The sequence below is a fragment of the Salvelinus alpinus genome, chromosome 10 (assembly GCF_045679555.1).
Source record: "Salvelinus alpinus chromosome 10, SLU_Salpinus.1, whole genome shotgun sequence".
In the NCBI taxonomy this organism is placed as follows: domain Eukaryota; kingdom Metazoa; phylum Chordata; class Actinopteri; order Salmoniformes; family Salmonidae; genus Salvelinus; species Salvelinus alpinus.
In genome coordinates this window covers 34,562,200-34,575,907 of record NC_092095.1, presented here as the reverse complement: position 1 = coordinate 34,575,907, position 13,708 = coordinate 34,562,200, and the positions used below count along the sequence as shown (strand labels likewise).

The 13,708-nt window shown below is 41.4% G+C and overlaps 1 protein-coding gene across 1 annotated transcript in view; it reads right to left on the bottom strand.

Moving 5' to 3' along the window:
* Positions 1 to 13,708, bottom strand: part of LOC139531977 (plexin domain-containing protein 2-like) — a 176,073-nt gene that overhangs the window by 86,652 nt on the left and 75,713 nt on the right. The window contains exon 2 of the mRNA XM_071329044.1: positions 13,212 to 13,462. Within this exon, the coding sequence (XP_071185145.1) occupies positions 13,212 to 13,462 (251 nt within the window). The remainder of the gene's footprint in view (positions 1 to 13,211; positions 13,463 to 13,708) is intronic.

The following is a 13,708-nucleotide window of genomic DNA, read 5'->3' as shown; positions in this document are numbered from 1 at the left end:
ACTCCTGAGCAACCAGACAGACAGCACAGACCAGGGTCGTGTTCAGAAAGCCAGCAGAAATGAGGAGGGCCCCTATATGAATTCCTCCAAAAAGAAATGCTCGTTTTCCCCACATTTTTTTTGTTGCTATGATGTGCATTAATTAATATGACCCTGGCTGGACAGACGTCAAATAGCAGTAACTCCCCCTGCAGCCAACATAAAAGAGTCTAGGTAAAACCTTGGTAAAAACATGAACACTTCAATGAGCAGATTTGCAATCCTTGATTTATTTGGCCAACGTACACATACAGTCAATTCAGACTAGGAAACGTGACAGGTAGGAAGGAGGCTGTATAGTTTCAATAGTTCGACCTGGCTTTTATGCCAGGAAGACATAACATAACAGTCAGTGTTTCTCTTAGGATTTTTTTCAGCAGCGGTGGAAAAGTTAGTGTAATGGGGGGGGGGGGGGGGGCTGTTGACATCCATGAAAATAATAACAGAAAAATAGGAATAATAGCCTAACTATTGACCATCGTCTAAAAATCAATGACCGTTTACATTTGGTTGAAACCAATTTGGTAGCACCTTTGAACATTCAAACCTCTCTCGTAAGATCATTTTTTTCTTAAACCCCACTGCATTTGAAGATAAGCATCAACAAAAGCCAAGAAAGGCTTACTCTCGTTAATATAATCTTCTCCTTTGAACAGAAACTAATGGGTAGATGTTTTCCCTCCTACAGCATGAACCGCTCAGCAGGGTTGGAGTCAATCAATTCCACTTTTCAATTCAGTCAATTCAGGAAGTAAACTGAAATTCTCATTCCACATTTTTCAGAGAAGCATTGAGGATATTTGAAATTGAAATGCAATTTGTTTTTGGAATTGACTGAATTTAAATTGATTGACCCTCAACCCTGCTCGTCAGGAAGTTTGGGTGCACAACAAAGAAAAATGCTAGAGATAAACTAATTTAACACTTAATTTCACCTTAATAAAAAAAATTATAAATACAACTCATCAGTGACACATTTCTTAGTGTAAGAAACCGACTGTATGCAAGACAGCATTCCATTGAAATAAGTTATACTTGAAAATTCTAAAAAGATTTAAAAAGAAAGAATTAAATGCAATAAGTCGCTCACAAATAATCCTGAAATACATTCTCACACCGGAGAGAACATTTAACAGTTTTAATATGTGGGTTATTTTGTTGTGGTGTTGTGTTGACTGTTGATATTGCTGTAGAGTTGTTAATGAGGTGAATGTGGTGCGGGATGAATGTCGTGATGACACCATGTTAAATTCCACATGGCTTTATCAAAGACCGGATCACCTCATCAGTACTAAGCAGCAGCATGTCAACAAACAGACCCACGGACTAGTCTCAGTATAAATATAATACCACTTACTCGATGTTGGATTATGTCTTAGTGCCCTACTCCTTTAGTTTATTTAAACGTAGAAACTTTTTCCACTTCCATAAAATACTTTGGACAGCCAAAGCAAGCACACATGTCTTCATCCACAAAATGACGCTTTCTAATTCTACTTCTATACTGTCAGTGTTTCCCCTATGTCGTTGCCGCCTCTCCAGATGATAAAAATAATTGTAGGGATGGTGAAACGTTTTCAGTTTAAACTTAAACGACTAAAACCAGATATACAATATCTTTACAAAAACTACACAGTCAGGGAGACCCTAAAATGCCATAGCATGTGGCACCCAGGGATTTTGTTATAATATTTGAGTCACTCAGATGGCATAAGAACACGACATAAGCCATGGCAAAAATGTGTAGAATTTCAGGAAATTTGCTTTAAAACTGCACATTCCATGAATTATTTTGTAGAATAATTCATGGAAATTATCTCTAAAGCTAAAAATATATATGTATATACACTGCTCAAAAAAATAAAGGGAACACTAAAATAACACATCCTAGATCTGAATGAATGAAATATTCTTATTAAATACTTTTTTCTTTACATAGTTGAATGTGCTGACAACAAAATCACACAAAAATGATCAATGGAAATCAAATTTATCAACCCATGGAGGTCTGGATTTGGAGTCACACTCAAAATTAAAGTGGAAAACCACACTACAGGCTGATCCAACTTTGATGTAATGTCCTTAAAACAAGTCAAAATGAGGCTCAGTAGTGTGTGTGGCCTCCACGTGCCTGTATGACCTCCCTACAATGCCTGGGCAAGCTCCTGATGAGGTGGCGGATGGTCTCCTGAGGGATCTCCTCCCAGACCTGGACTAAAGCATCCGCCAACTCCTGGACAGTCTGTGGTGCAATGTGGCGTTGGTGGATGGAGCGAGACATGATGTCCCAGATGTGCTCAATTGGATTCAGGTCTGGGGAACGGGCGGGCCAGTCCATAGCATCAATGCCTTCCTCTTGCAGGAACTGCTGACACACTCCAGCCACATGAGGTCTAGCATTGTCTTGCATTAGGAGGAACCCAGGGCCAACCGCACCAGCATATGGTCTCACAAGGGGTCTGAGGATCTCATCTCGGTACCTAATGGCAGTCAGGCTACCTCTGGCGAGCACATGGAGGGCTGTGCGGCCCCCCAAAGAAATGCCACCCCACACCATGACTGACCTACCGCCAAACCGGTCATGCTGGAGGATGTTGCAGGCAGCAGAACGTTCTCCACGGCGTCTCCAGACTCTGTCACGTCTGTCACATGTGCTCAGTGTGAACCTGCTTTCATCTGTGAAGAGCACAGGGCGCCAGTGGCGAATTTGCCAATCTTGGTGTTCTCTGGCAAATGACAAACGTCCTGCACGGTGTTGGGCTGTAAGCACAACCCCCACCTGTGGACGTCGGGCCCTCATACCACCCTCATGGAGTCTGTTTCTGACCGTTTGAGCAGACACATGCACATTTGTGGCCTGCTGGAGGTCATTTTGCAGGGCTCTGGCAGTGCTCCACCTGCTCCTCCTTGCACAAAGGCGGCGGTAGCGGTCCTGCTGCTGGGTTGTTGCCCTCCTACGGCCTCCTCCACGTCTCCTGATGTACTGGCCTGTCTCCCGGTAGCGCCTCCATGCTCTGGACACTACGCTGACAGACACAGCAAACCTTCTTGCCACAGCTCGCATTGATGTGCCATCCTGGATGAGCTGCACTACCTGAGCCACTTGTATGGGTTGTAGACTCCGTCTCATGCTACCACTAGAGTGAAAGCACCGCCAGCATTCAAAAGTGACCAAAACATCAGCCAGGAAGCATAGGAACTGAGAAGTGGTCTGTGGTCACCACCTGCAGAACCACTCCTTTATTGGGGGTGTCTTGCTAATTGCCTATAATTTCCAACTTTTGTCTATTCCATTTGCACAACAGCATGTGAAATTTATTGTCAATCAGTGTTGCTTCGTAAGTGGACAGTTTGATTTCACAGAAGTGTGATTGACTTGGAGTTACATTGTGTTGTTTAAGTGTTCCATTTATTTTTTTGAGCAGTGTATATAGATTTGCAGGGAATTCCTTTTAAAATTGTTAAATTCTCTCTCTGCCCTATGGCAAAATGTGTAGAATTTTCTCTCTGCGGCCAAGAGGAGCGCCTCTAAATTGCTATTGCGTTGTGTGTCAGCGGTGGCTATTAGCACCAATGCCCCGTAATTTCCCCTGTCAAGCTGCCTGCACCATCATCATCCCTTTGCCCCACCTCCCCCTTCCAATATGCATCCCTGTCTTCAGGATAAAGGCTAGTCTTTTTATATTCATATCCCCAGACTAATAAGCGGCTGCTGACACCTTTCCTCCTTCCTTCTACCCAGCACTGGTCTGACTGAGAGTATTTAGAGTTTAGAGTGTGATTCTGTCACTGAAAACATTTAACCATCCATATAATTATTATTATATATACATATGTAATCATATTTTTTGGAGTGGCCGTTGCTAAATGAGTGGCCATTGCTAAATGAATATAGGGGAAACTCTGACAGTATAGAACTAGAAAGTGTAATCTTGGTAGTGGAAGAAGTTTATATGTTGAAATAAACTAAAGGGGTGTAGCACTAAGACATAATCCAACATCCAGTAAATGGTATTATATTCAGTTTTTAATTAGAGCCAGATCTGTTTGGACTGTTTCGTTCCAGAACGTATTTGGCCAGATCCGATACCTCTCGTTGTAACGATTTTCCTCCTCCTCTTCATCTGAAGTAGGGATTGGACCAAAGCGCAGCATTGTGATAGGACATAGTAATTTATTAAACAATGAGATTCACTTTTTATTATCACTCTCCCTCTGATAGACATGAGCCTGCAACTCTCATATCTCTAGCATTGCACTTCATAATTTATTTCCTTATCGAATCATAGGGTTCTGGAGATGCTGCCGCACGCCTAATGAATTGAAATACATTTGCCAAAGTTATAGAATTACTGCTGTCTGTTCAGAAATAAATGAAATAATTCAGAATAGCCTACTACACCATGAGAGCGCCAAACATTTTGCCACAGAGGATAAATAGCTTCTTTTAAAAATAGCCTAGCTGTGGAGTGTAGCCCAATAACTAGGCATAGCCTGCAGTCGGGGACACGCAGCAAGTATGTCAGTGAACAAACAGCACGCAGACAAAACTGGCCTTCCACAATATTTTAAACAGCCTACAAAACACAGGTTGGAAAGCAAATGGCTCCTGCTGAAAAGACTCTAATCTGTCAGCTGCAGGTTACCAAAATATTTGATCAACTTCCAAATATTGTTTTACAAAATGAAACAATAGAGAGACGAGCTTTTGGCACAAGCACATAGGCCATCACCAGCTAGTGAGCTATGCATCATTGTCATTTTTAGGACTATAATTTACTCCTCATATTGTAGCATATAATATGTGTCTCCCCACACCTAGGCCCCTAGACTATTGATGGATTCAAGACAAGGTCATTTTCATTTGATCTCAGATTCTCCGTTTGTCAGTGTCAAAGTAGCCTGTCATTTCGATTACTTGTGCGGTATTAAGGTGCTTTCAAGACAACTGGGAACTCGGGGAAAAAACAAGGTCGAATCATGACGTCAGTGATCTTCAGGTTCGAAAGTCGGAGCTCTAGAAAGAGGCCAGAGTTCCCCACTTGGAATTCCGAGTTGGATGACCATTCAAAACAGTCGGAGCAAATTTCTTTCCCAGAGTTCCCAGTTGTTTTGAACGAGGCATTAAAAAAGATTATGCCAATGTCTTACATCATGTAAAATGACAGAATTCTATGAAATGGGTTTATAAAAAGGCCCCATTTGTGCAACTTCTGTAAGTGCCTCTTCTGCTCTATGCCGCTACACCAATGTGATGATATGCATGCAATGCTTTATTATCAGAGCTCCCCAGGTCACCCCCCCCCCCCTCACACTCACTTTTTGTTTCCGGCCCCTCCTAATTCAAAAATTAAGCACTGATTTATACTGAGACTTGTGTCTGTTTGTTGACATGCTGCTGCTTAGTACTGATGGAGGTGCTCTAGTCTTTGATAAAGCCATGTGGAATTTAACATGGCATCATTGGGACAATCATCCTGCACCACATTCACAATGCTCCGGCGATATCACCACTCAACACAACACCACAACAAACACACGGCTGCCAAGCTTTCCCAACTCCCAAGTCATGATTAAGGACATCATGTACTGACTGGTTCAGCGGTTTGCTATTCGTCACAATGAACGAGGACTTGGTGACACAATCAATATCAAATCTTGATTGCATTGCACCCAATGGATTTAATGTTAGTTCATTCCCACACTTTGTACCACACCTGAAAGTAATTGTGGTTTAACTGAGATGACCTTTAGTCCCAAAATGTTTTGCTTGTCAGCAATCAGATTTTCAAGATATGTAACTTTCAAAATACAGAAATCACCCCCCTATGATGTATTTTGCATCATATAATAAACAGGACAACCACTGGTGTACCAGACACCCCCGAAGCTCACGTAAGGTGGGGGGGGGGGGGGGGGCACGAGCTTTGAGGGCCCATGCGCCTGTCATCGATGTCTATTATTTTTTATGTAATAAATCATTTTGACAGTAACCCTCCAAAAAGTAATTCATTCATAAAAAATGTCCCCCCCCCCATATGTACTAGAAATGTGACTTCAGGAATGTGACTGAAAAAGTGCCCCGGGTCTTAAAAAATAAAATATTTAACTGATTGTAAGTATAAGGGGGATATCGGGCATGGTCAAGGCTACGACAGCACCAGCACAATGAGTGGAGCTTACTCAGGTGTTCAAAAGCTCATATCAGACCAAGAGCCTGATGCTTCTTAGGTAGTTCTTTATGAACTTTAGTGTAGAAACTGATCTCTCCACAGAAGTGACAGCTACATGTATGGTAACAACAGCTTGATTGATGTGGCAACATCAGGGAAACTGGGCAGAAAGGAGGCGTGCTTCAAATACAGCAGTTCTGCAACACCTTTAATTGAGACTCTCATTCTCCTTAATTGTCGGCTTCAACACATTACGGAAAGAGATGAACTGTGTAGGAAGCTCTGGGGACAGGTCGTCTGGATACTGGACAGCCAATAAATTGGCAGATACAAGTAGATTATCATATTTAGCAGACAACAGTCGTTGAGGGCTTGAACAAAAAAAGCGGTTTGCGATTTTCGTTCATACTGGTGAAGTGGCATTTGAGTTGTGTGGTTGCAATAGCAACAGTCCCTTGTCTCTGGTACAGTATATCTTGGTATGCATCATTCAAGACTAAGTTTAAATTGTGTGCAGCACAATGGACAAATAATGCACAATGTCTCAGGAAAGGGTTGGCAAAAATACTCAGTATAGGAAACAGTCGGGCCCGCAACCTGGACCTACAAGCCGTGGTGAAAACATGTTCACACAAAAAAGGAGGACTTCAGGAGACTAGAGGAGTCTCTCAAGTTGTATCTAATTTAGGCCTAATTTAACGTATGAAGTTTATAAATAGCACCTAAATCGCAGCTCAAGACAGTATATAGCTATAGATAGTACACCACATTATGAAACCATCCCTAGTATCAACAACTTTCTATTCAAGCTGGGAGATGTCAGAGCGAGGACGGCTCATGTCATGCAGGTTCAGGTAGCCTATTCATAGGTTGCACCTCCGTCACTCGGTCATGTCATTGTTATGAATGTTCTCAAGCAACCCGCTACCAACAGCGCCGTGGTGGTGCCCTAAAGGGGTGATAAGCCCAGTCATTCTGGAACTAGGCTAACTACTGTTTCGTCTAAATTACACTATAGTGTATAGTGTAAGAAACTATGTTACGCAAGTGATGACAACAAACATGGTCTTACTTTCTATTGCCAAAATCGAAGGGCCTTTCTATTGGCAAAATATGACTAAACTTAAACAATAATACATCTACAAGGCATGTTTTAGGACCACACTTACAGTTGAAGTCGGAAGTTTACATACACTTAGGTCGGAGTCATTAAAACTTGTTTTTCAACCACTTCACAAATCACTTGTTAACAAACTATAGTTTTGGCAAGTCGGTTAGGACATCTACTTTGTGCATGACACAAGTCATTTTTCCAACAATTTTTTACAGACAGATTATTTCACTTATAATTCACTGTATCATAATTCCAGTGGGTCAAAAGTTTACAAACACTAAGTTGACTGTGCCTTTAAACAGCTTGGAACATTCCAGAAAATAATATCATGGCTTTAGAAGCTTCTCATAGGCTAATTGACATCATTTGAGTCAATTGGAGGTGTACCTGTGGATGTATTTCAAGGCCTACCTTCAAACTCAGTGCCTCTTTGCTTGACATCATGGGAAAATCAAAAGAAATCAGCCAAGACCTCAGAAAAAAAAATTGTAGACCTCCACAAGTCTGGTTCATCCTTGGGAGCAATTTCCAAATGCCTGAAGGCACCACATTCATCTGTACAAACAATAGTACGCAAGTATAAACACCATGGAACCACACAGCCGTCATGCCGCTCAGGAAGGAGACGCGTTCTGTCTCATAGAGATGAACGTACTTTGGTACGAAAAGTGCAAATCAATCCCAGAACAACAGCAAACGACTTTGTGAAGATGCTGGAGGAAACAGGTACAAAAGTATCTATATCCACAATAAAACAAGTAGTATCAATATAGCATGAAAGGCCGCTCAGCAAGGAAGAAGCCACTGCTCCAAAACCGCCATAAAAAAGCCATACTACGGTTTGCAACTGCACATGGGGACAAAGATTGTACTTTTTGGAGAAATGTCCTCTGGTCTGATGAAACAAAAATAGAACTGTTTGGCCATAATGACCATCGTTATGTTTGGAGGAAAAAGGGGGAGGCTTGCAAGCAGAAGAACACCATCCCAACCATGAAGCACAGGGGTGGCAGCATCATGTTTTGGGGGTGCTTTGCTGCAGGAGGCACTGGTGCACTTCACAAAATAGATGGCATCATGAGGCAGGACAATTATGTGGATATATTGAAGCAACATCTCAAGACATCAGTCAGGAAGTTAAAGCTTGGTCGCAAATGGGTCTTCCAAATGGACATTGACCCCAAGCAAACTTCCAAAGTTGTGGCAAAATGGCTTAAGGACAACAAAGTCAATGTAATGGAGTGGCCATCACAAAGCCTTGACCTCAATCCTATAGAAAATTTGTGGGCAGAACTGAAAAAGCGTGTACGAGCAAGGAGGCCTACAAACCTGATTCAGTTACACCAGCTCTGTCAGGAGGAATGGGACAAAATTCACCCAACTTATTGTGGGAAGCTTGTGGAAGACTACCCGAAACGTTTGACCTAAGTTAAACAATTTAAAGGCAATGCTACCAAATACTAACTGAGTGTATGTAAACTTCTGACCCACTGGGAATGTGATGAAAGAAATAAAAGCTGAAATAAATCATTCTCTCTACTATTATTCTGACATTTCACATTCTTAAATTACAGTGGTGATCCTAACTGACCTAAGAAAGGGAATTTTTACTAGGATTAAATGTCAGGAATTGTGAAAAACTGGGTTTAAATGTATTTGGCTAAGGTGTATGTAAACTTCCGACTTCAACTGTAAATATTCAAATGTGTGTGTTCACCATTGTTTCCTCACAACTACATTCCAAATTCTCACCTGCTGACCTGGTCGTCCTCTCTCTGCCTCAACATGGGCGGTGTTCTCTCTCTCGCTCTCTCCACCGACTGTCTCTAACCCTTGCCACGACAACCAAATGAAATCAGAATGTAGGCAACAACTGTTTTGTTGTAGTACTTGGGCTACAGTCAGCAAAGATGATCAGTTGAACTGATAGTGCTTTTTAACTTAAATTCTCACCTGATGACCTGTTCGTCCTCTCCCTGCCTCAACATGGGTGGTGCGCTCTCTCACTCTCTCTATTATCTGTCTTTCAACCCTGCCATGATCATATGACCAAATACTATTATCATATGACAAAAATGGCTGACCTTAAAAATGATGGGGTTAGCTTATTAACATGAATTAGATGGTGCTTTTATTAGCTAAATTATGTTTAACCTGGCAATATGTATAGCTAGCTGTCTGATTACATAGTACCAGTCTATTATGAAATGTACAGTGTAGTTAGCTAGCTATGTAGCCATTCATTCATTTACTTACAGTTCTCTGCAACAACAACACAAATCTTATGTCCTGCCACCAGTAGTTCGCTAGTTACATGACAACATAGCAATACACTTATGAAATGTTCATGACCGTTTACTCGTTTTAAATGTTCCAAACGTTTACACATTGAAGTGCTGTGAATATAGCTGCCTCTCCTCAGCAAACACCACAAAGAGAAAGAAAGAGTGCATAGTACATGCGAAAAGGGAAAGAGAAGAAATTGCGCATTGCTTCGTTCATCTTACAGCCCATGGGCTGGCAGGCCTCTGGGGAGTGGGGACCGGGCACAAACAAAAGTGTATTTAGCGGCAGTGGTATCCAATCATAAAATGAGGAACTGAGTAGCACTGTGGTGAAAAAGCCACATAAAGCCAGTAGTTGCCTGGCTCTTTAGGGTAAACTTGAACTGTTTATAATATTGAGGGGGTAATGACCCCCTGTCCCCCCCCGCAAGTTACGCGCCTGGTGGTGTGTGGGTGGGCGCACATGGTGTGTATGTTTGTGCATGTGTGTGTTAGCACGCATGTGTTTGTATGTGTGTGTGAGTGTGTGTGTTTGGGTGGCCGCATGTATGTATGTGTGTGTTTAGCTGAAGATCAAAGCGTCTTCTGTTATCACACAGAGCGACGCTCGGGCTGGAGACCTGAGATGATTGAAGTCACAAAGAGACTTAACGATCAGTCTGGACCAGACGCACCGCCGCCATCTTTACGACTAAATGCCTGAGCGCTAGGCTGCAACGGTGAGCTGGGCTAGTAGGCACAATAACAAGGGACCTGGGTCCTTGCCTTTCATTTACAAAGGGACACAGTGACACACAGACCAAGAGCCAGAACTTAATCTCCAGCTGGTCTATTGCTTTGTGACTGTCGAGAAGGAGGTCAAAGTTAAGGGGGAATACAACCACTTTACAACCTCATAAACATTACGTCCAGCATCATACCAGTGTCTTTAAGAAAACAGTACATTTCTACGTGATGTACTTAAAAAGATATGAAAAAAACATAATTATGTAGAAAACAGTGATTTTCTAAGGCTATGAGATTCAAGGTGATGGAGGGAGCAGGGAAATGCATTCTCCCTGGCTAGAAACACATTGCAGTTTTTACCTTTCAATGCAATTTCATCATGCCATTTTTTATGATCATAAAAACTTGCTGCTTTCATGTAGACACTGTATGGTGCTGAAGATAATACAGTGCCTTCAGAAAGTGTTCACACCCCTTGACCTATTCCACATTTTGTTGTGTTACAGCCTGAACTCATTGATTAAATATATGTTTTTTCTCACCCATCTACACAAAATACCTCATAATGACAAAGTGAAAACATGTTTTTAGAAATTTTTGCAAATGTTTTGAAAATGAAATACCAAAATATCATATTTACATAAGTATTTACAGCCCTGAGTTAATACATGCTATAATCACCTTTGGCAGCGATTACAGCTGTGAGTCTTTCTGGGTAATTTGTCTCCCAGTGTCTGTTGGAAAGCAGACTGAACCAGGTTTTCCTCTAGGATTTTGCTGTGCTTTGCTCTATTCCGTTTCTTTTTATCCTAAAAAACTCCCTAGTCCTTGCCAATGACAAGCATACCCATAACATGATGCATTTTATTCAGGACTTTTTATTCAGGACATAAAGTTAATTTATTTGCCAATTTCTTTGCAGTTTTACTTTAGTGCCTTGCAAACTGGCATGCATGTTTTAGAATCTTTTGTATACTGTCCAGGCTTCCTTCTTTTCACTCTGTCATTTACGTTAGTATTGTGGAGTAACTACAATGTTGTTGATCCATCCTCAGTTTTCTCCTATCACAGCCATTAAACTCTGTAACCTTTTTAAAGTCACCATGGTCACCAAGTCATCATGGTGAAATCCTTGAGTTTCCTTCCTCTCTGGAAATGGTATCTTTGTAGGGACTGGGTGTATTGATGCACCATCCAAAGTGTAATTAATAACTTCACCATGCCTAAAGGGATATTCAACGTCAGTTTTTTTTGACCCATCTACCAATAGGTGCCCTTTTCAAGGCATTGGAAAACTTCCCTGGTCTTTGTGGTAGAATCTGTGTTTGAAATTCACTGCTCGACTGAAGGACCTTACAGATAATTGCATGTGTGGGTTACAGATATGAGGTAGTCATTAAAAAATAATGTAAACTCTATTACTGCACACAGAGTGAGTCCATGCAACTTATTATGTGCCTTTTGAAGCACATTGTGCCTTTTGAAACGTATTTAGGCTTGCCATAACAGAGGGGTTGATTGCTTATTGACATTTCAGCTTTTCATTTTTAATGAATTTGTAAAAAAGAATGAAATATCATTCCACTTTAACATTATGGGTTATTGTAACACAACAAAATGTGGAAAAAGTCAAGCGGTGTGAATACTTGCTGAAGGCACTGTAAATATAAAAAGTGGTGGAATTACCCTTTAATAACCTGTTGTTCTGGTCTCTTTCTGGGGTACTTTAAGGTGACTCACCCTCAGTCCACACACAGCAGGTTATGATGAATGACTACCTAGGGGTGTGCTGAGCTTTAATTTGATATTAAGTATTCATCCGCCAAAAGGTCCCCTTGTCCTGTTTTTCATTATCACCTAATCACTCTGTTCTCGGGTTGTCTACTTTTTCTCCTCAGAGAGTTGCCCAGGAATATTTGTTGGACTACTGTAGTTGTAGATTAAAGAGGATTGAGGAACTAATGCAGTTTCGGCTCTGTTCATATTCTAATAGAGGCCTCACAGGTAAATCCAGACATTCTCCCTCCCTGTCTCAGAGGGTTATCTGGGGTGTTCCCTCTGTGGGCCCAAGTGTTTTCCCTAAATAGTTTTTCCTTGGCGGAACACCAAGCCCCCTGAAGTAACAGAGTTCTGGTAAGCCTCCGCACTTCAGCAAACAAAGGAAAGTATGAGGAGCTCAACAACAATGACAGGAATCTAGGAATCCAATAATAGGTCTTACCCAGAAAAAAAATACCAACAAGCACTAGTTCATGGTAAACAGGTTTGGTGCTACAAATATCCAGTGGTGTAAAGTACTTAATTAAAAATACTTTAAAGTACTACTTAAGTACTTTTGGGGGGGTATCTGTACTCTTCACTACACTACTAAAGAAAATAATGTACTTTAACTTTATATACATTTTCCCTGACACCCAAAAGTATTCGTTACATTTTGAATGCTTTGCAGGACTAGAAAATGGTCCAATTCACACACTTTAAGAGAACATCCCTGGTCATCCCTACTGCCTCTGATCTGGCGGGCTCACTAAACACAAATGCTTCGTTTGTAAATGATGTCTGAGTGTATAAAAATAATTTGTGCCGTCTGGTTTGCTTAATATAAGGAATTTTAAATGGTTTATCCTTTTACATTTGATACTTAATGTATGTTTAAAACCAAGTACTTTGAAACTTTTACTCAAGTAATATTTCACTGGGTGTCTCTCACTTTTACTTGAGTTATTTTCTATTAAGGTATCTTTACTTTTACTCAAGTACCACTGCAAATATCAAACCACTTTTTTTTGACAGTGGGCAACAGAGGTAAGAAGTGGATCCCTCCTTTGTATCCTGCTGAGTAATGGTAGGGGAAACACTGTTGATGTACTGTACCTCTATCTGGGAACTGTTGTCAGTGTCCTGGCTGTCCTCTGCTGAGAGCAGGCCTGGGAAGTTCCCCTCAGGCTGGTCTTGACTCTGGTCTTGGTCCTGCTGATCCTGGTCCTGGCTGGCCCTGTTATTGTCCATGTTACGTGGTTGTTCTGGGGACAGCCACCTCCTCCACCGGTGACTGTACAACTTCACATCCACTGCCACGTCCTCCTCAGCCAGTGGCTGCCCCTGCAGGTAGGAGTCGGAGACCCCTGGGGAGCACAGATAAAGAGGAAGAGGGGAGATGAGTAAAAGCGGTACAGTGTAGGAGGAATATGCTGTTTTTAGTTGCAGTGACACAGGTACACTTTATTCTAAGAGAAATAAAGCAATAATGTAAACATGTTATGATTTAGAAATTTAAAAGTCATGAGTCATTTTTTATCATACCAATATTTTCCTTTCCTCAAATGTAAAAGGTGATTACAATATAACTCCTTTATTAGCTCAATAATTCT